The sequence below is a fragment of the Equus caballus genome, chromosome 11 (genome assembly GCF_041296265.1).
Source record: "Equus caballus isolate H_3958 breed thoroughbred chromosome 11, TB-T2T, whole genome shotgun sequence".
NCBI classification, from domain to species: domain Eukaryota; kingdom Metazoa; phylum Chordata; class Mammalia; order Perissodactyla; family Equidae; genus Equus; species Equus caballus.
Genome location: NC_091694.1, coordinates 13,715,842 through 13,740,539, shown reverse-complemented (window position 1 = coordinate 13,740,539; position 24,698 = coordinate 13,715,842). Strand labels below are relative to the sequence as shown.

The window sequence follows — 24,698 nt, the reverse complement described above, 5'->3', positions numbered from 1 at the left end:
CTAGAGATCTTAATCCACATCAAGTTTAAAGGGAACTAAGAATCACAACAAAACATCCTTATTGGAATCCTGGTGTTGGAAAGAACCCGAGGGGAAATTTAATGCAGCTTTCTCCTGAACCTTTCTGATAGGGTTGTCCAATCTTTGCTTGAATACCTTTAAGTATAGAGGACTCTGGATGGGCTGAGGTGCTCCGAGAAGTGCATGGCATGGCTTTAGAAGGGTCCTACCTCCAACTTCCATCTGCAGTAGGTCATCTGCTTCTGCTGGGAGACAAACATCCTCTAGCCGAGACACTAATGCAAATGCTGTGCAGCTTCACAGCCTTCTAACAGCCCCTGGGCAGTTATTCTTCGAGTCAAATGGAGTCAAAGAAAGAACTATAAGTTGTTTTAAGCTTTGACATGACAAACCACACTAAATCTCCTTTTGGAAAAAAAAATCCAAAGGAAAGGCTTACGAAGTGAATCAGCCAGACTCCCATATCCCCTCTCCACACGTCTGCAAGAGCTCCCAGAGGGAACGCATCCCGGACTGCAGGCCCGGGTGTTGCGGTGGGAGATAAGGGAGCAAAACATCTCAGCTCAAAGTGAAGATGTAAATGTCAGCTGTACTTGCTGCCTAAATGTTAACTACTTGGTTTTCAATTAAATGTTAAAGACATGACAGTCATTGACTTCGGGGAGTTCCTGAGCATCGGCACTCTGTGACCCCCACCTGGTTGGTTTGATGAGCTGGTAAGAGCCGCAGTCACTGTACATCAAGGCAATGGTGTTAAAGGCAAAGAGACCTCATTCATAAAAAGAAAACCATCAACAAAACCGAAATAAAACACCCACAAACACCCCAGTCATAAGTTCCTAGGCCTCATTTTGGGAGCCGTCATTTTGAGTTCTCTATGGTCCCAAGTCCTGGTTAATGCCATGTTATGCCAGGTGAGCCATAATCTTTCTAGCAGCGAGGTTGGATATGTGTCTCGAGAGCTGGACATACTGGTACCTGGACAAAGAACTGACTTGTGGCCTGAGTCAGACACCTGCTCATCTAGGTTAGCTACTGGACGTGGGCTGAGAAGAAAGTTCTGCTTCTCCTCCAGTAAGAGTCAGGAATATTATCCACAGAGTGGAGATGAAGCAAAAGGCCTCATATCCCCTATTACTACTCAGCAGCACTCCTAAGAACAAGGTTCACGTCTTAACTCTCTATCCCCAGGGCCTGTGCTTGACACAGAGTAGATGCAGCATTAACCAGCCCGAAATTTCCAGAACTAGCCATTTCTGGAACCACAGAGCGTGTGGAAAAGGAGCTGGTCCATCTCCAAGAGTGACCATATTCGTCACACATATGGGTTCTGCTCAACTGCTAAAGGGATTTGGGTATGCGAGGGGAGGAGACTCTGGGGGCTACAGAATGCCCTCTGCCCTGCAGGACCTCCACCGCCTCCCTGGATATGTGGGCTCAGACCTCCTCCCCGTGGTTGTCAAGGAAAGCCAGGTGGAAGGTGGATTCCTAATGGGGCTTGATGTTTAGATTTCAAAGCATTTAGAGAAGGGCCCAAGGTTCTGACTCTGGAAACAGGAAGGTGACAAACCTTACAGGTGTGTCCAGCAAGTGAGCAGCCTTTAGTTTACACAATGAGAATTCGGAGCAGCTTAAAAGGCTTGAGAATTATGTAAAGGTTTGGGGAGGATTTGAAGAGCTTGAGACAGAGGGAAGTGGAGGAGAAGGGAGAGCCTTTCCGAGGGAACATCAGCAAGTACTGAGATCATGAAAGAGCATGATATATGCAGGGGGGTGGGGAGCGGGAAACATCCGTGTCACAGGGAGGGGGACTGAAAGGGACAGGAAATGAGACAGAAGCATCATCCTAGACAGGAGATCTGGGTGCTGCTACCAACTAGCTTGACTAAGACTCTTCTGTGCTTTTGTTTCCCCATCAATAAAGATGATTTTAAACATCCCTCTCAGTTCTAATATTCTAGTATTCCACTATTCCAGGGGTCAGTAAACTTTTTCTGTAAAGGACCAGATAGCACATATTTTAGACTTTGTGGGCCACATAGTCTCCAGTCAATGACTCAACTTGGCCGTTGTAGTATGAAAGGAGCCATAGACAATAAATGAATGAATGAATGAATGAATGTGATTGTGTTAATAAAATTCTATCTTTTGTTAGTGCTGTTGAGTGGATTCCCACTCTTAGTGACCCTGTGGACAGCAGAGCGGAGCCCCATCCCATCTTTTGCGCCATCCTCTCACCTTCCAGCGCTGTATCAGACGATGCTCTGCTGCTATTCACAGGGTTTTCATGGCCAATTATTTTTGGAAGTAGGTGGCCAGGTCCTTCTTCCTAGTCTGTCTGAGTCTGGAAGTTCTGCTAAAACCTGTCCATATCAATACCCTGCTGGTATTTGAAATCCTGGTGGCATAGCTCTCGGCATCACAGCAACACACAGCTGCCACATTATGACAACCATCAGACAGGCGATGTGGTTCCCTGACCAGGAAACAAACCTGGGCTGTGGCAGTGAGAGCACAGAATCTTAACCACCAGACCACCAGGGCTGGCTAAAGTCTGTTTATGGACACTGAAATGTGAATCCGATCTAATTTTCAAGTGTCACAAAAATTACCCTTCTTTAATTTTTTTTCAAGCATTTAAAAATATTAAAACCATTCTTAGCTGGTGACCTATACAAAAGCAGGAGGTTGGGTGCAGCAGGCGGTTGGGTGCAATCCCCACACTATTTAAAGTGGATAGTGGGGGTGATAGAGGCTGTCCTCACCACCTCCACAACCACCGGAAGATATGAATTTGTTTACTCATCAGTCAGTAGGTCACATGCTTTCAACTGGCATTTCTGAAACTTTAATCGGCACAGAAATCACCTGGGGATCTTGTTAAAATGCAGATTCTGACTCAGTAAAAGTCTAGGACGCTGTCTGAGCTTCTGCATTTTTATGAGCTCCCAGATGCTGCTGATGCTGCTGATCCACATACTATTCTCGGAGTTGCAAGGATCTGGAGCACCGGGGTGGTCACCACTTTGTTTTTCAGGACACCCAAGGGGTTCAGAATCCTTAGGATTAACCCCTCTAGAGACCCCCAACCCTAATTCTTTGTAGGACATGTTCCTTGGGAAAAAGAGGAAACAGCATTATGTATTGTGTCAGCCTTATGCTAGGCTTTTCTCTTTTAGGGGATTTTGATGTCTTCTTAGGTGCTTGAGACAGAACCATAAAGACCTGTGTCAATGCTCACTTGCCATGTCTACGTTAGTGCCAAAGGACACTGTCTCTGTTTTCCCTCCTTGCAATTCCTGGCGACAGAGGGAAGCATCCTTGGTACCCACTAATCCCTGTGGGTACCTGAGCCTGGGGACATGTGGATAGTGCTTCTAACATTTAACATGAGCTTGCCCTGATTCTTCAACCAGCAACATTCACCCACAAGGCGACCTCCATCACTACAAACACAGGCTTTTTAAGTCATTTCAAGAATCCATTAGAATGGAACAGACAACCGGAATGTACAAGTTTCTTTGGTTTCCCAAGAAAATCATTTCCATAAGATAAATTAAACTGAAAGCATGTTGCCAACGCTATAATATAAATGCATTTACCCTCCCTTACAGACTAATCAAAAATTCTGTGCAGCGGCTTTTAGAAGCTTTGAGTTTGCTCAGTTGAGTGGCAGTGTTAACCTCTGTTGACAATGATCTAATGAATGTATGAAAATGATTTCCAACGCTAAACCTTGTCTTATTTCCATCTAAGATTTTGCTTCTAAGACAGAGCTGAAGCACAAAGATTAAAGTATCTTTTAACTGAAGTGCATTTTACAGTTTTTTTCCCCCTTAACATCACACAATTCAGAAAGTAATTAAGTAGCTATTTAGGGACCAAAAAAAGCAGAATCCACATTGGGGCACATAGATTTTCTGTTTTGTGTCCAAAAGGTCACTGGAAAGTAGACAGGTTTCCATGGTAACAGTAGCAGGCCTGATCATATCAACAAATAGCTACAATTTATCTGAGGGTCTCCAATGAACTATTTTTTTTCCCCATCCAGAGAAGAAGATTCTGAATTAGATAAAGCCTTCAAAGACAATGGAGGCTTCTGGAAAATCCAATTTCAACAATAGTAAACATAAAAATGCTTGCTGACTCTTTCCACAAATAACCTAGTAACAGAGTCTCATCTATGTTGATTTAAATACCTTAACTATGATAGTAATTGGATCATATTAACTTGATAATCAGTAATAGGGATAATTTCAAATGTTTCCCCAGAATAAATCGAGAGAGGGATCTATAGAGGGAGATCTATGCGATCTTAAGGCAATCTGCAGAGTCTTGAGGGAGATTAGAAGTAGTTTCTGGAACTATATCACCAACCCCACAAACAGCTCATTCCAATGGGCCACGACCATCAGTTTTATTTTGGCTTCTTTTGATTTAGACCCTGATATAGTTCTGAATGGTCATAAAAACAAAAACTGTGAAGACACAGACATTATATAATATTTTGACAGAAGCCATTGCTAATCCAGCTTAAAATTCTGACCAATGGACATTTTGTGGAATCTATTTGAACAAGTCTTTCAAATAAAATATTTCAGCCATGAAAGGTTAGTGTCACCTGTTTTCAAAATATCTGTTAAAATTCATGTAGCTCATGGGTTCCCAGCCCTTAGGTGACACATTCACTACAGTCCGAGAGGTAAAACAACTTTGTGTCTACAAGGCAGGGCCAGATGAGTTCTCTGAGCCTTCACTTCCACAGACCTCTGACCCTCTGCTCACAGCTTTCCCACTAACCAGAAAATCTCCATAGATTTCATTGTGACTTCTGGGGCTATTACTAGAAATGTGCATTATGAAATTACTAAGTAACTCAAATATTATCTAAGCTTTGCTACATCCTTGTCTCTAATACAGTTACAGAGTCCATGTAAAAAATATACTTATCTGGGCCCAGTAACAGGCCTAGAATCTCGAGGGAACCCACTTTCTGAAATCCCAGGTCTCTTGGAAATAAATGATTTATAAGCCCAGGGAAAACACATTAGAAAGTCACGGGTTTTGCAATTCAATCCCTATTTCTTCAATGGGAGGAATGTTCTAGATTAGCCCTGTCCAGTAGAAATACACTGTGAGCTACATATGTAAGTTTCAATTTCCTAGAACCTCGTTAATATAACAAATGAATTTCAAAAATATTATACTTAATACTAATATACAATATAAAAGTATATAACATAAAGTAAAATAGATTAAATATACAATATGCTTTACCCAATATATCCAAAATATTATTTCAATATACAATCAATACAAAAATTAATGAGATATTTTACACTCTTTTCTTTATACTGAGTCTTTGGAATCTGGTGCACATTTTACACTTAAAGCACATCTCAAATTAGACTGGCCACATTTTAAGGGCTCAGTAGACACATGTGGCCAGTGGCTACCGAACTGGACAGTGCAGCCCTAGGGGATTTTCAAGGTAAGGGAAAATGCAGCTATTCACTCTTGGGAGGTTAGGATTATATGCTTATTTAGCCGACAGTGTAGTCAAACCATGAGAGATAGATAGGTTTGGGTCCTCTAGGCTGACCCATCCAACAGGCAGAAGAATTTCTGGCCTTCCTCAACCATCTGAAGAGAAAGGCTGGGCATGAAGTCAATTGCAAAGGATGATAATGGTCTATGATCGGGGAAAATGAGACTTATCACGAGGGGGTCAACTTGAGGTTCTGCAGAGCACAGATGGCTCATGGGGAGGTGTCAAGCCAAGGGTAGCATTAACAATCAGAGGGCAGGCAGAGCAGGGATGTCCCTCTGATGGGCCAAAGCTCCCAATCAGGTAAGCATTCAAGTTCAAACAACCTTGAAAAGCCCCGTGTGTGCCATACAGCATGGGAAACTGAGCATGAAAACATCTTCGAGAGAGGAAAATCAGAATTAAGCTCCAGGCTCCAGAAAGCCGTGAATGTTGGGACAATCAATCCCCTGGTGTATTCTCAGGAATGATTCCCCGACAAAATTTCTAACACTCAAAATAGGGCTCTGAAATGCTCTTACCTCTTGGCAGCAGCTCTCTTGCACGTGCATATACGTAGTCTCAGAGTTTATGTTTTCATAAATGTACATCAAAACCAAACTTGAGTAAGTACTGTCTAGTTCATATACTCAGCTAGGATACAAGTGAAAAAAGAGTCATAGCTAACATGTATGAGCAGCGACTATACGCCAGGTCCTCAGCTAAGCAACTTAGATAAATGAACTGAATTAGTCCTCACAGCCAATCTATGCAGCGGGTGCTATTATCCCCACTTCACAGACAAGCAAACTCAAGATCAGAGAGTTTAAATACCCAAAGTCACCAGATAGTAAGTGGTAGAGCTGGGATGTGAAACCATGGCTAACTATTCCAAATTGTATATTCTTTCTAGAACACCATGCTGAAACATCGAGTAACTTGCCCAAGTTCACACGGCTGGGATATAGAAGAGCCAGGACCTGAACTCCAGCAGTCTGGCTCCAGGGCCCTTAGCCATGAGGCAACACCACTTCTCAAACAAAACTGGTAAAAGCGCTCAGCAGAGAAACTGCCTGCAGCGCAGCAGTGACCCCCTGTGCGTTGTCATTACTACCGCTGTTTTCATCACTGTCCCCACCAGCAGCACACCTCCTGCTGGCTGGAAGGGACAGGATGGCAGGTGGTAGTCAAGACCACAACCCAAGAGCAGTTACTGTATTTCACACTTGATTACAACTTTCTCTCCTCATAGAACTTCAAAAGCATTTCCCTATAGAAAACTCACATACGTTTCAAGGGACACTGCAATTTAAATAAATTCATCTTGTTTTCTTGAATCCTGATACTCGAAAGAGTTACTTATGATATATCATCTGCCAGCTTTCTAATGGGACATTACTTTCCGACAACAGAAATCTTTCACTGCAGACAAAGCCCGGAGCGTGCAGCCTCTTAGCTATCTTAATTCTGCTATCAATGTGTCTGTTTTGCTTTTTAACGTTTTTTTAATTCTAGATTTTAACTTATTTTGGAGTGCAGCAATGATGGGACAAAGGTGACAGCTGCAGTGAGAACTGAAAAAGGCTCAGGTGCTTTTAGCTTATTTTACTTTTTTTAATTATCTAAAACAAATGATGAAAACAATGAAAAGCCTCATAATCACGCAGAAGAGAATGGTGTAGCCTCATCTAAGGAAAGCTGCTCCACTTTTTTATATCAGAATCTCCAATAACTTAACAACATGGGGAGGAGACAAGCAACCCCACAGGTAGGAACGAGTTCACTCAAGTCCATTTGTAGCCAAAAGTCATAAACATACAAATTAGAGACGGTGATTGTGACACTGGAGTAAAATGAGGGAATTTAGGTTTTATTTTGTTAAATTCTGAAATATGAAATGTGAAGGGAGAAGTGGTCTCCACCGACTCCGGAGCCCGTCTGTGGGTGCTGTCGGCCCAAGGGAGCCAGGTCCAGGGCTACAGTCATCAGCCCTTCTGGCTCAATTTCTCTGTGGGCAGCAGGACTGGGGAAGAAGGTCTTGCTTAGAATCAAATGCCCTAGGCATAAGGGGCCAAGTCTTAGGAGAAAGGCTGTGCATCAGCGAGAAGGGGGTGGTAGAGGAGGGAATATGACCCTGGGAAGCAAGTGGCTGGCTCCAAAGGAAGGACTGGAAAGTGGTCCTATAAATCACCTCAACTTTTCTCCTCCTCCCAAACCTCCTCCCATTTTCTTTCCTTGTTTCTTTTTTTCTAGTGAGGAAGATTGGCCCTGAGCTAACATCTGTGCCCACGTTCTTCTATTTTATATGTGGGATGCCTGCCTCAGCATGGCTTGATGAGCAATGTATTGGTCTACACCCTGGATCAGAACCAGTGAACCCCGGGCCGTGGAAGCGGAGTGCATGAACTTAACCTCTACACTGCCAGGCCAGCCCCATCCTCCTACCATTTTCTAGATTCTAGGACAACCCCAACTCTGGAGGTGGATTTGGCCCAAACGGCTCAGGGGAAGAACCAACTGACTGATAAACACAATGCAAAAATGCTCAAGCTCACAAATAACCATGGAAATGGACAAATGACAATTTGGAAACGTTTTAAATGAGGAAAAGATGTGGTCAGAAGATACCTTTTCTTCCAACTGGAAAGTTGAATGTCATGCGTTACGCCCTAGGCATAGCTCAGGAGGTGAAAGATCAAAACAGCAACAGGGCACCAGTAATCAATCAACTGTGACATTTCTGTTGTTAATCTAATGAATCATTAACAGCTGCTATCCCTGTGGTTATACTTGGGTTTGTCTTGGTGCGATTATATCAAATGTCTTTCAGATGTGCTCCCTTCTGAGTCTCTAATGAGGACCCTAAACCAAACCACTCCACGGAGAGGTGTCAGTGCAGACCGGCTCCTCACCGCCAGGCTCTCGACTTCCCTGACAGCCACTGACAGTTTTGTCCAGAGATTATCTGATCCTCTGCCAGCTACACAAAGTTCGCAATTCACACACCTATTATGTTCCAGAAATCCATCTAAATGTAAATGAGGATATATTTTCTCATTAAAAAAAGTTACAAATGGTGATAAACTTCTCACCGATATGTCTCTATATCATAATATGGCTGGACTACAGGACAGAACATGCCCACTATTCGGAGCATGATTTCAACAGGAAAATTCATGTTTTTTTTTAGGGAAGCTCCAGAAGTAAAAAAAAAAAAAAACCTCCCTATAACCCAGTTTCTCCAATGAAATGCATTGATAATGATGATGATGATAAGAGCGAATAACTATATAATAAGAATGCTTTTAGGATTTTTCTATCGACTACTTAATCTTTAAAACAATACTGTTAAGCAGACACTGCTATTATTCCCACTTACAGTGAGGAACACACACAGGCAGGTCACGTGATTAATAAATGGCAGAACCAGGATTTAATTCTAGAGTCCATGGGCTAAACTAGGGACTGGTAAACAAAGGCCCATATGCCAATCTGATCTGCCGCCTGTTTTTGTAAGTAATGTTATATTAGAACACAACCATGTCCATTTGTCTACACGTCGTCTGCTTTCTTGCTCCAAGGGCAGAGGTGAGTCGTGACAGAGACCCCACAGCACGGGAAGCCTAAAGTATTTATTACCGGACCCTTTACAGAGAGTTTGCTGAGCAAAGGCTAAACCATCCTCTGCACCACCTCTAACAAAATGAACAAATATACAATTTATGCTTGTGAATCAGGGGCCACGTGCCTATCTGAAGACAAAAACAGGACAGGTTACAGGCCCACAGACACCCTGTCCATGAATTTACGGTCAAGGTTCTGGTCTGTTGTGTCTTTTGGGCAAATGAACTGCTCTAGTGGGACAACGCATTTCAGAATAAGCTCATTTCCAACCATCCTAGGATTTTCCTTGGCTCCTAAGAGCTTCACTCACCGATGGTTCTGTTTCCCAAGATTCTAGAATCAACAATAAATTTGCAAGTTTTTCCATGCTATTGTCAGATGAACACTAATGCAGTGGCAAAGTTGTAAAGCTCGTTTTGGTTTTTCTTCCATCAGACTGAATGACTATGATTTCTGGGGAAGGATTCGAAAACCACATTTGGTTAATGTTTTCTAGGAAACAGAGCTGGACACAGAAAGAATAACCCCTACAAACTAGATGTTGTAAGATCCCACTGAGTAATGTCTGGTCCTAAAAGGAGCATCATGTTGCATTTGATCCAATCATGACCCACCATTGAACTTTAAATTAAAAAAAAAAGTACTCAGCTGAATCAAACTGTCACCAGAGGGTAGGCAAGCATCCATGGAAGAGTGTGTGGGGAAAGGACTAATATGATGGAAAGCCAGTCAGAGTGGCAATGATAGGGCGAGAAAGGGCATAAAGAAGGGTCTGCAGACACTGGGAAACAACCATGCCATGTCTGGGAACCGAGGAGGAGGAAATGGTTGGGGTTAAGGGAAGCTCCCAAAACTGCACCCTGATCCAACTGGCACCCCATTTGGGAAGGCTGGCTGGCACCCAGAACGGCTCAAATGGACACAACCTTTCTGCCCTTGCACATTGCTTCCCAGCAGTTTGGCAAGTGGGGAAATACTGCAACTTTCACATTTACAGACCTCAACAAGACACCATTATATGACTGAACTCCTGCCTAAAAACAGATCTGAACATTCCATTTCAAATGCAGCACGACAGTTGTCATCAAATTCTTAGCATCTTCTTGACACTATCATGTAGTGGTTTTCTGCTGCCTGTTTCTCTTGCAGTGTGTTTTACAAACGCTCTAAAGGAACAAGCTAATGTAATTCCAGTAACATCTAGGAAATGCAAGCTGAAAGATATTTAAAGAAAAAGCTGGAATGTAGCTCATGCAGATGCTCTGAGCCCAGAACCCTCCCCTCTGATGCCACTTGCCCTTGGGCTAGTGCTCCACTGCAAAGTCCACGGCTCTCCCAGGAAGAACAGTAACCAGCATGACACACGCACGGCCTCTAACCATCCTCTAGAGAGAAATGTGGCACTTCTGGCCTCAAGCCCTCTGGCCTGGTGTTTTTTTTTTTGAGTTTGGAACTCTGACCTTTATAAAAGGCTGTACTCGCTGCCCAGAAAAACAGGAAGGCTACTCACTAGGAAGCCACAGAACCGAAGCATAAAAAGTGGGCGAATATTTCTCTACCAGCAAAGCTAAGTCTCAGACATCACCAAGAGTGACACCATATGATCCCCAAAAATGTTCCTCCCTCAGACGCGTTCCCTACCAGCAGGTCTTGACCCATTGATGGCTAATGACCTACACTACAGCGCAAAATTCAGTAAGGTTCTTTTTAGCTCCTCTGGTCTCTCCCCTGCCTGCAACATCTGAGGAATGCTGGCACGCAGTGTCCTGAAACTCTCTCTAGAAGGATTCATCACTGACGGGGGTGGTGTGACCCTGGGGACGGGGCTCTAGGGAGAAGCCTTCTTGTCTAGTGCTCCAGGCTTTTGCCCTCAGCGGTGGGGTGGAGGCGGGAGTAGATAATGAAGCAAGTGAAGAAAGAAACAAATAGAAAAAGAGCTGTGCCTGGCTTCTTGGGAAAGAACCTCATTATTCTTTTATATATATATATATATATATATATATATATATATATATAAAATTTATTCATTTATCCTATATTTTTCAAGAACAGCGATTGTAAGCTGATTCTCACTGGGTGAATCCTACCTGTGTCTTAAAGCAATAGACGTGTGTTTGACCTACACAGAGTTGTAAGTTTTAATTAGCTGCCAATATTAAAAGTAATCAGAGTGTCATATAAAAATGTGGATTTTGGCTTTTCTTGAAGAATTGGAAGATACGACAGCACAGGACCCCCAGTCATGCAGGGCAATAATCAACTGGTGCTGAGTAGCAGTGGCTGCCGACTTCAGACAGGGCCTGTGCAGACCAGCTCATCCCAGTCCCCACTGCTCCCTACGGTCTCTTCAATTCTGCAGCCTGCTATTAGGTGCTATTTATTTATATTATTTGTGACTCATTTCACTTATTTGTGCTCCTGCGGGCACCAAGGCTCACAGCACTTGACCTTAAGTATTTGCCATCAACATCAACTTTAACCAAATATCAGCATAACGAAACATTTTTAGGTTTTACATCCTTTGGAATTCATTCTATCTGGATAGGACCTATACGGTTCTTGGGGACAAAATTTTATTTGGGAGAAGGAAACAACAGAAAGAGAAAAATAAGCCCATCAGCATCCCATTAGTGTCAACATTTCCGTAACCATTCAGTGTCTACTGCACATACGTGTGTGTACATGTATAATCTAGGTTAGGGGAATCCCAGGGAATCCTAACTAGCCTAAGAAGGAGAAAGATTCAAAAAGGAATTAACCAGCTACCCAGACTGAATCAGCTACGATATGAATCCTTCCAACAGCCAAAGTGCAGGTGATTAGAGAAATAGAAAAAAACTAAAAGTTGTGCCTTCGAACATAAGACAGGTGCTTAGAGAAAATAAGGTTCATTAAAAGCTGAGACATCTGGTAAGTAAAGAGAAGGAGGGATAGAGAGAAGAAGAAAGAGGGAAGTGAGGAGGAGAGGAGAGCAGAAAAAGGAGGGAGAAAGACGACAAACAAACCCAGGACAGCAGGCAAATACAGACACCCAATGGGAAGAAGAGAAAGAGCTGGGTTTTTCTAAAGATGTGGAGCAAAAATTAAGACGCTGGCATGAAAGCTTAATTACACCCAAGTTAAGGCCAAAACGACATCCTCTCCTTTGAAGGAATACAGCCCTTCTTTCTAATGGGAATACTGCACTCAGAACCTTGCCTGTCTCCCCACGACGTTCAGACCAATTTCTTACGCAGAAATCAACCAGGCTCATTTCTGGGATATTTCCAATTTCCATTCTCTAAATGATCCTGGACATAGAATGTCAACAGCTTGGGAAGGAAGGTGATTACACAGCATTTACCTTTTTAAATAAAGAAAAGATTAACATTTAAATTACTTTTTGCCTTTCAGCAGCGTGACCACAAAAATCTGGTCCTTCCTGAAGTTAAGCTTTCTAAACGAAAGGCGATTCCAGTCGTTCTGTTGGTATCCTCACCTCGAATTTCTGCCTGAGCTCCATGTTTCCTTCTTCGTCCCCTTCTGGAATGGGTACGTTGTAGTACTCACCTTCTTCTTGGTTGAGCAACTTGTACCTTTCAAAGACAAGGGAGAGAAGGGGAGTTAAGAGCTGTGTTCGCGCCACCACAGGTTCAGCAACTTCTCTCCTTCACCCTCTATCCAGCTGTTCCTGAAACGCATCCTATGGGGAGACTAGAGCCAGATAACTATATATTCAACGGTCATTTCAGACTTAAACTGGCTCGTTTTCTGAATCTCCAAATGCTCTAACGTTTTGAGACCATTAACTCTTGGTTGATACAGACACATTCAACCTCAGAGGCTTCCTTACCATCCACTGGCCGGCATCTTCATCAGCTCCGAAACTCCAAAGGAAAGGGAGCCCATGAAGTCATTCCTGGTTGTTCGGTCCCAGTCCCAGATTTCTACAGAGAGTCGTCGGTCTTTGTCCGAAGGTTTTAATTTGCTGGAAAAGAACACACACACGCTGGGTTATCTTGATCATGATTTCTAGGGATACACCGCATGCTAATGCTAATGATCTGAGTCGGAGATTAAAAAAAAAAAATTCAATTCTCTTCCCATGGCTCCCTACTGCCAACAGAGTTCCAGCCCCCTGGCAACCAGAGCTCTAGACTAGGGGTTAGCAAACTATGATCCACAGGCCAAATCTGGCCCACTGCTTGTTTTTATAAATAAAGTTTTATTGCAACACAGCTGTGGCCATTTGTTTACATATTGTCTATGGCTGCTTTGATTCTAGAACAGCAGAGTTGTGTAGCTGCAACACAGACTATATGACCACAAAATCTAAAATATTTACTATCCAGCCCTTTACAGAGCATAGCTCGCTGGCCTCTGTTCTAGACAATAGAGAGCTACCTTTCTGGTTGTCCACAGATAAATAGCTTCCTATGTTCTAGGTTACAAAGTGGACTACTTGCTTGTGCTCAGCTGCACTCAGGGCTTTCTCACCACTGACTTATTTATGCCACTCTCTCCTCCCCTTACCTCCTTCCTTCTTTCCCTTCTACCATCTCCACCTCTGAAATCCTGGCCCTCCTTCAAGTTCCATTTTAAATGTCACCTCCTCCAGGAAGTCTTCTCTGTTTAAAGGTGAGGAATCTTCCCATTTCAGTGGCAACAGCATCTTCCATGTTACTCACTTATTCTGTGTTTTAAAAATTATGATTTAAAGTTTTTCCTTACTCTCCCACAACCCTCAAAAGAACCTAAGTTCATCAAGAGGTGAGGCACATTTTATACTATCTGTAATCTAAGACAATTTTTTGTACAGAGTAGGTATAGATAATAATTTGGGGCCTGTATTACGTAATTCCTGGTAAAATAATACTATCTATCAAACAGGGCTGACAACAGCTACCTCCCTAGCAGAAGTCTGAGGAAAGTCTTAATGAAGAAACGTTTAAAGACGTTTATAACAATCCCAGCTCATTATCTCTAACGAGGTGGGCAGTTACACGGTGTGGAGGGAGGGAATTCAATTGAGAAGAGAAGACATAACTTACAAGGTAAAGGACTCATTCCACTGGGGGTTTAGTGTGGAGCGGATGGTTTTGGTTTTTTGTTTGCTTTCATTCTTGGGATCAGGAATAAGTTTCAGCTTCACATAAGGATCTGAAAGCCCATTTGGATCCATAGGAATTAGATTTTTTGCATCTCGTACTGTGAAGACAGAAGGAAGAAAGATCAAATGTTACAAAAAGAGAACTGACCCATATTGCCCAGTGTCCTGCATCAATACGGAGCTGAATGAAAGGGACGTCAGGATGGCGACTGACGGGAGAGGAGGTGAGGACCAAGAGCCTCTGACCCTCCACATGAGAAAAGCTACCCACTGCCACCCCTGCCAGAGATAATGGGCACCAAGTGGGCCCGTGCGGTCAGGCCTTGAGTTTCAGCATTGGCCTGGACCAGCAGCATCTGTGACACCCGGGTGCCTCTTAGAAATGCAGACACCTGAGCCCCACCTCAAGCCTGCTGAAGCCGAATCTGCATTTTAACAAGATCCCCAGGTGCCAATGGCAGCCCTTCTCCAGGAGAACTGGTGTACCCTTCAACCCCACCCCAAGCAACCAGCTGACCTAGTTCACGGCATTGCACGTGTACTTGAACTCCTAGAGAGAGTCATCTCTTTTCTTTGTAAAGGCTGGTGTTTTCCAACCTGGCTGTACATTGGAATCACTTGGGAGGGGCTTTAAAAATCCCAAAGCTCAGGGGCCGGCCCAGTGGTGTAGCAGATAAATTGGCATGCTCTGCTTCGGGGGCCCGGGATTTGCCAGTTCGGATCCCGGGCACGGATCCATGCACCACTCATCAACCATGCGGTGGCAGGCGTCCCACATATAAAACAGAGGAAGATGGGCATGGACGTTAGCTCAGGGCCAGTCTTCCTCAGCAAAAAGAGGAGGATTGGCGGCAGATGTTACCTCAGGGCTAATCTTCCTCAAAAAAAAAAAAAATCCCAATGCTCAGAACTAAATTAGAATCTCTGAGGGATGTGGCCCAAGTATTGTTTTTTGTTGTTGTTTTTTGTGAGGAAGATTGGCCCTGAGCTAACATCTTTTGCCAATCTTCCTCTTTTTGCTTGAGGAAGACTGTCCCTGAGCTAACATCTGTACCAATTGTCCTCTATTTTGTATGTAGGATGCCTGCCACAGCATGGCTTGATGAGTGGTGTGCAGGTCCACACCTGGGATCCGAACCCACGAACCCCAGGCCACTGAAGCGGAGCACGCGAGCTTAACCGCCGGCCACCATGCCGGCCCCCCAAGTATTGGGTTTTAAAAGCTCCCCAGGTGATTCTATTGTGCAGCAGGGGCAAGAGCTATTGATGTCCACAGCTGTAACGCAGAATATGCTCCACAGGTGTGCCATGGCCTTGCTATGGAATGTGCAGGTCCACGGACCAGCAGCACCTGGGACATCACCTGGGAGCTCATTATCCATGCAGAATCACAGGCCCTACCCCAAAATTACAAACTCAGAATCCTCGCTTTACCAAGATCCCCAGGTGACTCCAATGCACATTCCAGATTGAGAAGTACCCATCTGGCAATCAAATAATTAGAGGAACGGCCATTTCACTCACAGAGGGAAGCATGCTCAGAGATGCAGCCGGCTTATTACAGTGGGAGTGGCTAAAGCCACTGCAAGCCAATGAAACAGGTCCCTATCCATCACTGTGATGAGAAGGGACTAAGGCCTGGGCCTGCCTCCCCCAAATGTCTTCCTCGCCATCTTCCAATGGCATCTTCCCCAATGTGGCTGAGCTTTCCCACCATCAGGACCCTTAATTAGCCAGAAACCATGAGTACACATCTAACTGGGACTTGGCTCTCTAACCTCGCGTCTCTCACAGTGTGGCCCCTGGACCAGCAGCACTGGTATCACCAACTGAGTCAGAAATCTGGGGGCGGGTCCAGTGATGTCTGCCAAGCTCCCAGGTGATCCTGATGCATAAGAGAGTTGGAGAACCACTGCTCTGGCCTATTAGTATAGATCCTCAGCACGGTTTGATGGTCAAATTAAGAATTTTGGAAGAATTTTAGAAGTGGGTGCTGGCGTGGGCAGGGAGAGAGGGGAGGATAGAAGGATGCTAAAGATGTTGGGTCTTAGGACACAAATGAGGGGGGTGCAGCCCAAAGAGCGGAAGTCACAGACAAGCATTGCCCATACCAGTCTGGGGACACACTGATGCTGATGCCTGCTGGCCACCAGCCTTACATCCTCCTCGCCTGGAAGCCTCAGCACAGGAAGGTGACAGATGGGAACATATTCAAATGATCTGAGGGGGGAGTGGGTCGACTCAGGTCTACCAGCCACAGAGGAGCTAAGCATATGTTCCTCATACTCCATTTAGGCTTTCCAGGGATTTTTTTTCTCATAATATCTAACCTCACCCAACTGTGAGTAGACAGAACATAAACAAGCATGCATGGGCTCTGCAGCTCAGCAGACCAGCTTTCAAATCCTACCTCCTTCACCATGTAACCTCAAGCACCAGGAAACTTAAGTTCATGAACCTCTGTTTCTTCATCTAGAAAAAGGAACAGGGGCATATTTCCAGTGGTATAGGATTGTTGGGAAGAATTAAATAGTGTTTATAATGCACAATGATATACAGTTGGTGGCTTGGAATAAGAGGGAAAAAAAAAGATTCCATCATTGGAGTCCCTACTAGGCCCCAGACACAGTGTTTCAAGCTCATCTCCACCAACCACAACTTCAAAATCTTCAAGGAGGTAGGAGGTCTCCAGGGGACCTGACCAGCTTGGAATTCCCCCAGGCTCAGGCAGAAGGTTTTTAATGCAATACAGAAGGTCGAGTTTCCTAAAACAGCAACACAATTATCACCAAAGATGAAAAATTTGAGCGTCAAAATGGAACTCTCCTACAGGAATGGAAATAAGCCAAAGGTCTCTCTCCAATTAAGCACTGGAATGAGAATCACATACTTTTTAAAAGACAGAGAAAGTTCCAGAATGTCTCACACTGAGGCTCCATCCCAGATAAACTAATGAGGAACCATCAAGGCTGCCAAGAGTTCTGCCAGCTGCAGAACGATTGTGGGTGCTGGCTTTTTCATCTTCGATTTACAGTTCTGACAGCCAGCACACAGAAAATCACTTAAGGCTGATCTCTTCTGAATGGTGATGAGTTAAAATCTTGATGGAATTTAAAGCTGTGGGCTTCCTCCTGAGATGCTATCGTTTAAGCTGGAAATAAAGTTATCAATTGCAGATGTCAGCGAAGCAGACGGCGGGTCCAAATTTCAATTTCTTATTGCAGAGGAGAACCACCCGCCTGACGAGTGACTCACTGCGTGCCGGGACGCCTGAATCAGGACTGGGAACAACCAACCAAGGGTCCCATCTGCTCAGAAGGTGGGCTCTGCAGCCAGGCAGCCTGTGTTTGAATTCTGGCTCTGCCACTTCATGGTTGTATCACCCTGGGCAAGATACTTAACCCCCGCTATGCCTCAGTTTCTTCATCTGGAAAGTCGCACCTCCCTGTGAGGGTTATATACGTTCATACACGTAAAGTGCTTGAATGGTGATAGGCGCACAGTAAGAGCCCAATAACAACTACTATCAGTGTTGTTAATACAAGTTACTGGCAGAGAACACAATCCCAAAGGCTTAGATGTTCAGAAACTGGACTGACAGCTTATGAACTGGCAAGCAGACGCTGGGAAGAACAACGTAATGTGGAAATTTTCTAATGTGGTTGCAACTGCATGGTGTTAGCAATGTCTTAAACTAAGCAGCAGTGCTGGAGGGTGTCACTGACAGGAGCAGGTATAGGGAAGCTGGGAGAGGGGAAGCTAGGAAAGAGAAAAGAGCAAAACAAGTGGTGGGGCAGTGAGAAGAAGGGCTCGAGGCAGGAGAGAGAAAGAAGGGAAAAATGCAGTGAAGATGTGGGCTCAGAGGGTGTGAGGGTGCTCCCTCGCAGAGGTGCCCATGGGCTGGGTACATTAGGGCAGCGGTTGTCCACCTTAGCAGCACACTGCAAACACCTGGGTGTTTTAGTCAAATACAGATACCTGGGCCCCAGACCCAGAGTCCTTAATTTGTCCAGGCTGAGGCCCAGACATTAGCATCTTGTAAGCTTCAGTATTATGTGAAGCCATTCAATGCACCTGGCAGTCGTCCTCAAAGTGTGGTCCCTGGACCAGCATCACTGACATCATTTGAGGACTTAGATTCTTCTTCACATTTTGAAAAGAATTTACTCAGATTTTAACACTTAACATTTAAAAATTTATCACTCTGGTACATAGAAAACTAAGTTGGTCTGCCATAAATAGAAAGTAATCAGGAAAAAATTAATGCCACGAAAATCTGAGTGTTCCTTATTTCCAGCTGCTACAGTTGCCTGAGGCCTGCTCTCAGTTACAAAGGGGAAATCAACAAGCGTTCGAATGTTAAGGATATTCTAGTGCTAGATAGAGTCTTTCTCTGTTACAACGAAGATTGGAAGAAAATTGAAAAGGGAATAACTTTCTCACCATGTAATTTAATGCTTTTTAATGTCAGTTCAGTACCTTCAGAAATCATCTAGTGTACGACCAAAAGTCATAGCCCATCAGCGGTCCCGCCCCACACGTGGGAAGCATGTTGGCGGGAATGACAATTCTGAGGCATTAAGGGCCTGGAATATTTTCAGTCTAAAAGTACCAGTAGGTCCAGGAACAGACCCAGCACAGGTCCCATGGGTCATTCCTTGTCTTTCATCTTCTACAAGAACCAAACTGTTTTGACTCACAGAATTAAGATGGGAAAAAAATCATGATACTTTGATAAAGTCTTGAGAATGAGCCTTTTTTGAGAGGTAAAGCTCTATCATGCCGGCTCAAGTTCTGAAAGGCAGACGGTCTCTAAACACAGCAGCACAGAAGCCACGCATTTCCCTTGCTCACTCAGCTGCAGCAGCGCCGACTGTGCTCCCCAGGGTCGGCCCAAAAGGGCCCAGGGCGCCACGGTGGGATGCACGGGGTAGTGACGCTTTTCCCTCGCCTCTCAGCAGCCTCTGTGAGACGGGCACATCTGCTGAAGAAATACATCTGTGCCATGGTATTGGCCGTTTCAGAACGAAAGTCTGCTCTGTAATTTGAGAACTTTAACAGAAATACAGAATACTAATTATATTACCAGCTTTTGGTTTCAGGTGCCTATTTCGAAATGATCAGCTGTCAAGCCCAGCACTGAGAAAAACCAGCCCAGGTTGAAAGGTTATATAATTTCCTGATAATGTAAGATGTCATTTCTGGACAAAATCTATTCAAATAAGATTATGAAGCTTGTGAAATCCCTCCCTGGTGCCCCAGAGATACCTGATCTGGGAGGCCAGGCGAGCTCAGAACACGGGAGTTTCGAATAAGTGTTTAGGCACATGGCTGTCTCACCATGAGCTCTGAGCAGTGGCCAGCCTTAGCTACATCAAAGATGCCCCAGGGTAGACGGCATAGCCAACACTTAGGAATGAAGTCAGGGATTTTGCCAAGGGCCTGGTTGATGTGGGAAACATGGAGGTGTGGACGCTGGCAGGCAGGTGGGCAGGAAGAAACAGCTGCCATGCTTTCTTGGGGAGAGGCAAGCTATACCCACAGAAACTTGCAGTCAAGTGACCGTCTAATGTGCATCTGAGGACATACAGTGACAGGCTCGCTCTGCGTGGACAGGGGCTGCAGACCGGGGCTGACTTCTTCAGTACAGCTTAGTGGCTAAGAGTGTGGGCACCTGGGTTCAAAACCTGGCTCTACTGCTTATGAGCTGTATGACTGGACAAATTATCTCCTCAGTTTGTCTATCCGTAAAACACGAACAATAATAGTGTATGTCTCATAGGGTTGTGTGAAGATTAGATGAGTTAACATATGTAAAGCATTTAGAAGAGAACCTGGAACAAAGTGTTACATAGACATTTGCCATTATTAGTAAAGATCAATGTTAATAGTGTTTGCTATTTTTATCATCCTCATCCTAGATAACCAGACCTGTCTGGCCTAGGAGGCAAGACTGTTTCCATAGGGTAAAGAAATTTACTACATTGAAGGGATAGTTATATACTACTGGAATTTCTAGACCCCAGAGTTAGGCTGGAGTTCAATGGTCAGCTCCTAGTTGTTCCAAAATAGTTTGGGATTAAAAAAAAATTCAATGCAATCCTTGATCCATTCAGAGAATAGTCCAGATGGGCTCTTGATCCAGAGAGTGTATATATAGCATAAATTACAAAGTGTAACAATAAAACAGACACTCGAGAGCTCACCACCTAACATAAAAGCTAGGTGAGGGCCACACCGCTGAACCCACCTAGTGTATCCCACCCATCTCACTGTCTGCCTCCCTGTGAATTTTTTTTTTAAAGATTTTTTTTTTCCTTTTTCTCCCCAAAGCCCCCTGGTACATACTTGTATATTCTAGTTGTAGGTCCTTCTACTTGTGGCATGTGGGATGCTGCCCCAGCATGGCCCGACAAGCAGTGCCACGTCCACACCCAGGACCTGAACCAGCAAAACCCCGGGCTGCGGAAGCAGAGTGCACGAACTCAACCACTCAGCCACGGGGTGGCCCTCCCTGTGGATTTTTAACCTCCCTCTAAGGTTGCCTCAGGGCACTCTGTCTGGGCACATGGAGATGCCAAAGGATTCAGCCATGACACAAACTAAAAGCTTCGTTGAGGACACAGCTGAATCCCTTTTGCTTGCAGACTGAACTTGTCTGCACTGACCCATAGTAACCCTGCCCATCGCCGAACTCATATCCATATGAGGACATCGTTTGCTGATGCACAAAAGTCAAGTGCCTCCAAATTCAAGGACAGAATGGCCCTTCAAATGATCTGCTTTGCTTTAGAAAATAATTCTCTATTTTTAGTGCCTTTTCTCCCTAAGAGCACCTCTGTTTATGGCTTCTGTTTAAAAGCCACCAACAAGGACAATGGCTCAAAACAGGGACTTGCTGCAAAAGTCAGGATTGTTCAGCGTGTGCTGACCCAGTGACCTCCTCCCACCTCCATCCTTGCTCCACAGTAAAAGCAAGAGTAAACAAGATTCTACAATCCTACCCGACATCATGCAGAAGCAAAAATGATGTTTTCTGACACGACAGAAAAAAACAACACAAACTCTTCTTTGTTTGAAGTTACTTAACAGCAAAAGAAATGCGAATGCAAAAATGTTGGGGTTGACAGGCAAGTGCAGAAAACGAGTGGGGGTTTAGTGTCTGTGGTCAAAAGGACATGGTGTCATTTAACATCAGGCAACAGAGTGATGGGGGCTTCCCAAATCCATGAGCAAACCTAGAGAATTAATTTTGATAATTATTAGACAGCCATAGCACCTTCTTTCAAAGAACTTTAGACCCATAAGTTAATTTCTTATAAAAATATGATTGCATTTGAATATAAGTTTAATGCCAGAGAAGCTTGATGGGTTACTTTATTTCTAAGAAGTTTGCCCATAAAGGCAGAAATGAGTGTATGTGATCTCTCCCTCTTCCACTGAGAATGGCTGATTTGGATCACGTGGCATCGAGGCTGTACCAGGTCCCTGACCCTCTGTTACCTAGGAAGCTAATGAACATGATGACGATGGTGGTGATAGTAGGCATGGTAAGGGAGAGCATTCCTGGAGAGATTGCTACGTGGCAGGCACTGTTTTAAGCTCTTTACGATAAGGAGAGAGATGCTCTTCCCAGGCCCCTTTGCAGATGGGGGTCGTGAGGCAGAGAGAGGTGTATGACCTGCATGTCACACAATGCTAACAGGGAGCCAAACTGGAGTTAGCTTGTGATTGCATAAAAACCCAGGTTTTGCTTGTTACGTGATAAAAATGACTTAACAAGACAAAGTCCCAGAGAAGAGGCAGTAAAATCGGCTCAGCTAGGAGGGGATGGGGGAAGTTTGTCCAGGAGAGTGGGGAGGAAGGGAGACCACACACCCCTCCACTGGAAGGAAGGGAGACTTCAGAGCACGGGGTTAAGTGAACACACACGTTGGGCTGAGCTGTGGGTGTGCCTCGGAGGGACGTGGGTGGGAAGGAAGGTGAAGTGCATACAACGACATTTCTGCTTTGGTGCCTTGAACGTAGTTAGCTAAGGGGACTGATTTAAAGATGTGAGTGCAGTAGCTTTCGGGGTGCAATTCTAAAATCACTTAGCACATTGGGGCATTTTCGTCCCTGGTGGCCTCTACAGTTGGGCTTCTGGAACGTGTTGACATCTGCCTAAGAATCAATAGGTTAGTGCCTGAACCAAGTAAGATCACAATGTCATCGAGACATGGGGCCCAAGAGCATCCAGTGGCCATAATACCAGAGACATAGGGAAGGCTCCACAAGTTCATACTCAGAAATGGTGCTTAAGTACTCTCTCTGCCGAAGATACTATGCTAGGACAAACGGCACATGGCAAGCACAGAGAGAAGATTGCAGTGGGTGTAAAGTGAGCTGGGTAAATTTGCACTAATGTAGAGATTTTTAAGATCACAAAACAAATATTGAAACCAAGGAAAATGACATTGCACAAAATAGCACAAACGTATCTAAAACAGTGTTCATTTCCTCTAGAATAATGCTTGAAATATCAATTGTGCGCCTACTGTGAGAGGTCTGTTGGTTGGATGAGGCTATATATATACACATATGTATATATTTTTCCCCCCCAGTCAAATAAGCATTCTCCAGCCCTCTGCAGGAGAAATAAAACGGAGTGGAGGAATATTTGTGTTCATAAAATGTTCGGGCCCTGCCAAATTAATGAGGTTGGATGAGGCAGCCTTCTCCAACGTTAAGTGGGGTGTGTTGAAGACCATCCCACCTCAGTTGAGATACTAGGATACACCTCCAACTTTTGCCTGCCTTCTGCCAGCAGGAGGGCATAAATTATAATCTAAATAATGGGTATGACAGTAATAGTTTCCTGTGGCTGCTTTAACAAATTACCATAAACTTGGTGGCTTAAAATAACAGAAATTTATGCCCCCCCAGTTTTAGAGGCCAGAAGTCCAGTATCAGTATCACTGGGCCAAAATCAAGGTGTTGGCAGGGCCGTGTTCCCTCTGGACGCTTTATGGAAGAACCCATTCCTTGCCTCTTCCAGCTTCTGGTGGCTGCTAACATTGCCTGGCTTGCGGCCACATCACTCCAATCTCTGCTCAGTCCACATCGTCTTCTCTTCTGTGTGTCAAATCTCTCTCTGCTTCTCTCTTATAAGGATACTTGTGATTGCATTTAGGGCCCACCCAGATAATTCAAAATCTCCCCATCTCAAGAGTCTTCATCACATCTACAAAGACCCTTTTTTCAAACAGGTCACATTTATAGATTTCAGGGATTAGGACATGATATCTTTGGGTGGTCATTATTCAGCCTACTACAGGTTCCATTAAGGAGTTTCTTTTTGGGGTGATGAAAATGATCTGGAACTAGATAATGGTGATGGTTGCATAATCTTGCGAATGTACCGAAACCCACTGAAGTTTACACTTTAAAAGTGTGGATTTTGTGGTATGTGAATTGTAACTTAAGAAAAAGACTGACAGATTTCCATGTGCCTTACTATATCTGCTTACTTAATCCTCACAACACTGCTGTGAAATAATGACTCAGATGCCCACTTTCAGGTGAGAGAACTGAGGCACAGAGATCTTAAGTCACTTGCTCATGGTCAGGCATTTAGTAAGTGATGGAGTCAAGGGTGCAACTGAGTTCTGACTCTGGGGCCTGATCGTTGACCTCTACTTGGTCCTCCCAAGGCAGCCTCTGTATTCTGGTACAGCTGCTAGTGTAGAAGAGAGGTAGCAAACTTCTTCTACAAAGGGCCAGATTGTCAATAATTTAGGTTTTGCGGGTCACAAAGCCACCACTGCAACTACTGAAGTCTGCTGTGTTATAGGGAAAGGAGCCATAGATAATATGTGAGCAAATGAAAATGCTGTGTTCCAATAAAACTTTATTTAAAAAAAACAGGCCACAGTTTACTAATCTGTGACACAGAACACCACCACTGCAGCTCCACAGCGACACCCTCAACTGTTTGAGGAGAAACTGACATGAGAGAAGAGTCTCTACTTCCTTGTTAGGACTCCTTCCTTCTGATTCCTTCTGCTTTGATCTGAGCCTCTTGAACAGGAGGAGTCCTGGGCTGGGGTTGAGGAGACAGGGTACGTCGTCTAACAGGAACTGGAATCCACCCTTTCCCTTTGTTGCTGTCTCTGGTCTTAGCAGAACCCTCAGAAGCCGACATCTCCCATGCGTACTTATGCTTGCTTCTTTTCCCCTGGCTGCATTGGGCACTTTTGGCACAGTAGTCTGTACTCCTAGACAAACCTGATTTGCAGCCTGCTCCATGGAACATCCTATCTGGCCATAACCTGATGCAATTTGCCAATCCCACCTCGTTCTGGCACCCCCAGCCCATTCCACACCGCAGCCCCACCCAGTGACCAAGTGCAAACAGTGAGCATGATAAAGCATCAATGGGGCCATTCTTTATTCATG

The 24,698-nt window shown here is 44.4% G+C and overlaps 1 protein-coding gene across 6 annotated transcripts in view; it reads right to left on the bottom strand.

Annotated features, from left to right (window-relative positions):
• PRKCA (protein kinase C alpha) overlaps window positions 1-24,698 on the bottom strand; it is a 404,670-nt gene that overhangs the window by 74,349 nt on the left and 305,623 nt on the right. For all 6 annotated transcript variants that reach the window (XM_023652179.2, XM_023652178.2, XM_070226042.1 and 3 more), the window contains 3 exons: window positions 14,203-14,359; window positions 13,005-13,139; window positions 12,651-12,747 (listed from right to left, as the gene is read on the bottom strand). In XM_023652179.2, the coding sequence (XP_023507947.1) occupies window positions 12,651-12,747; window positions 13,005-13,139; window positions 14,203-14,359 (389 nt within the window). The remainder of the gene's footprint in view (window positions 1-12,650; window positions 12,748-13,004; window positions 13,140-14,202; window positions 14,360-24,698) is intronic.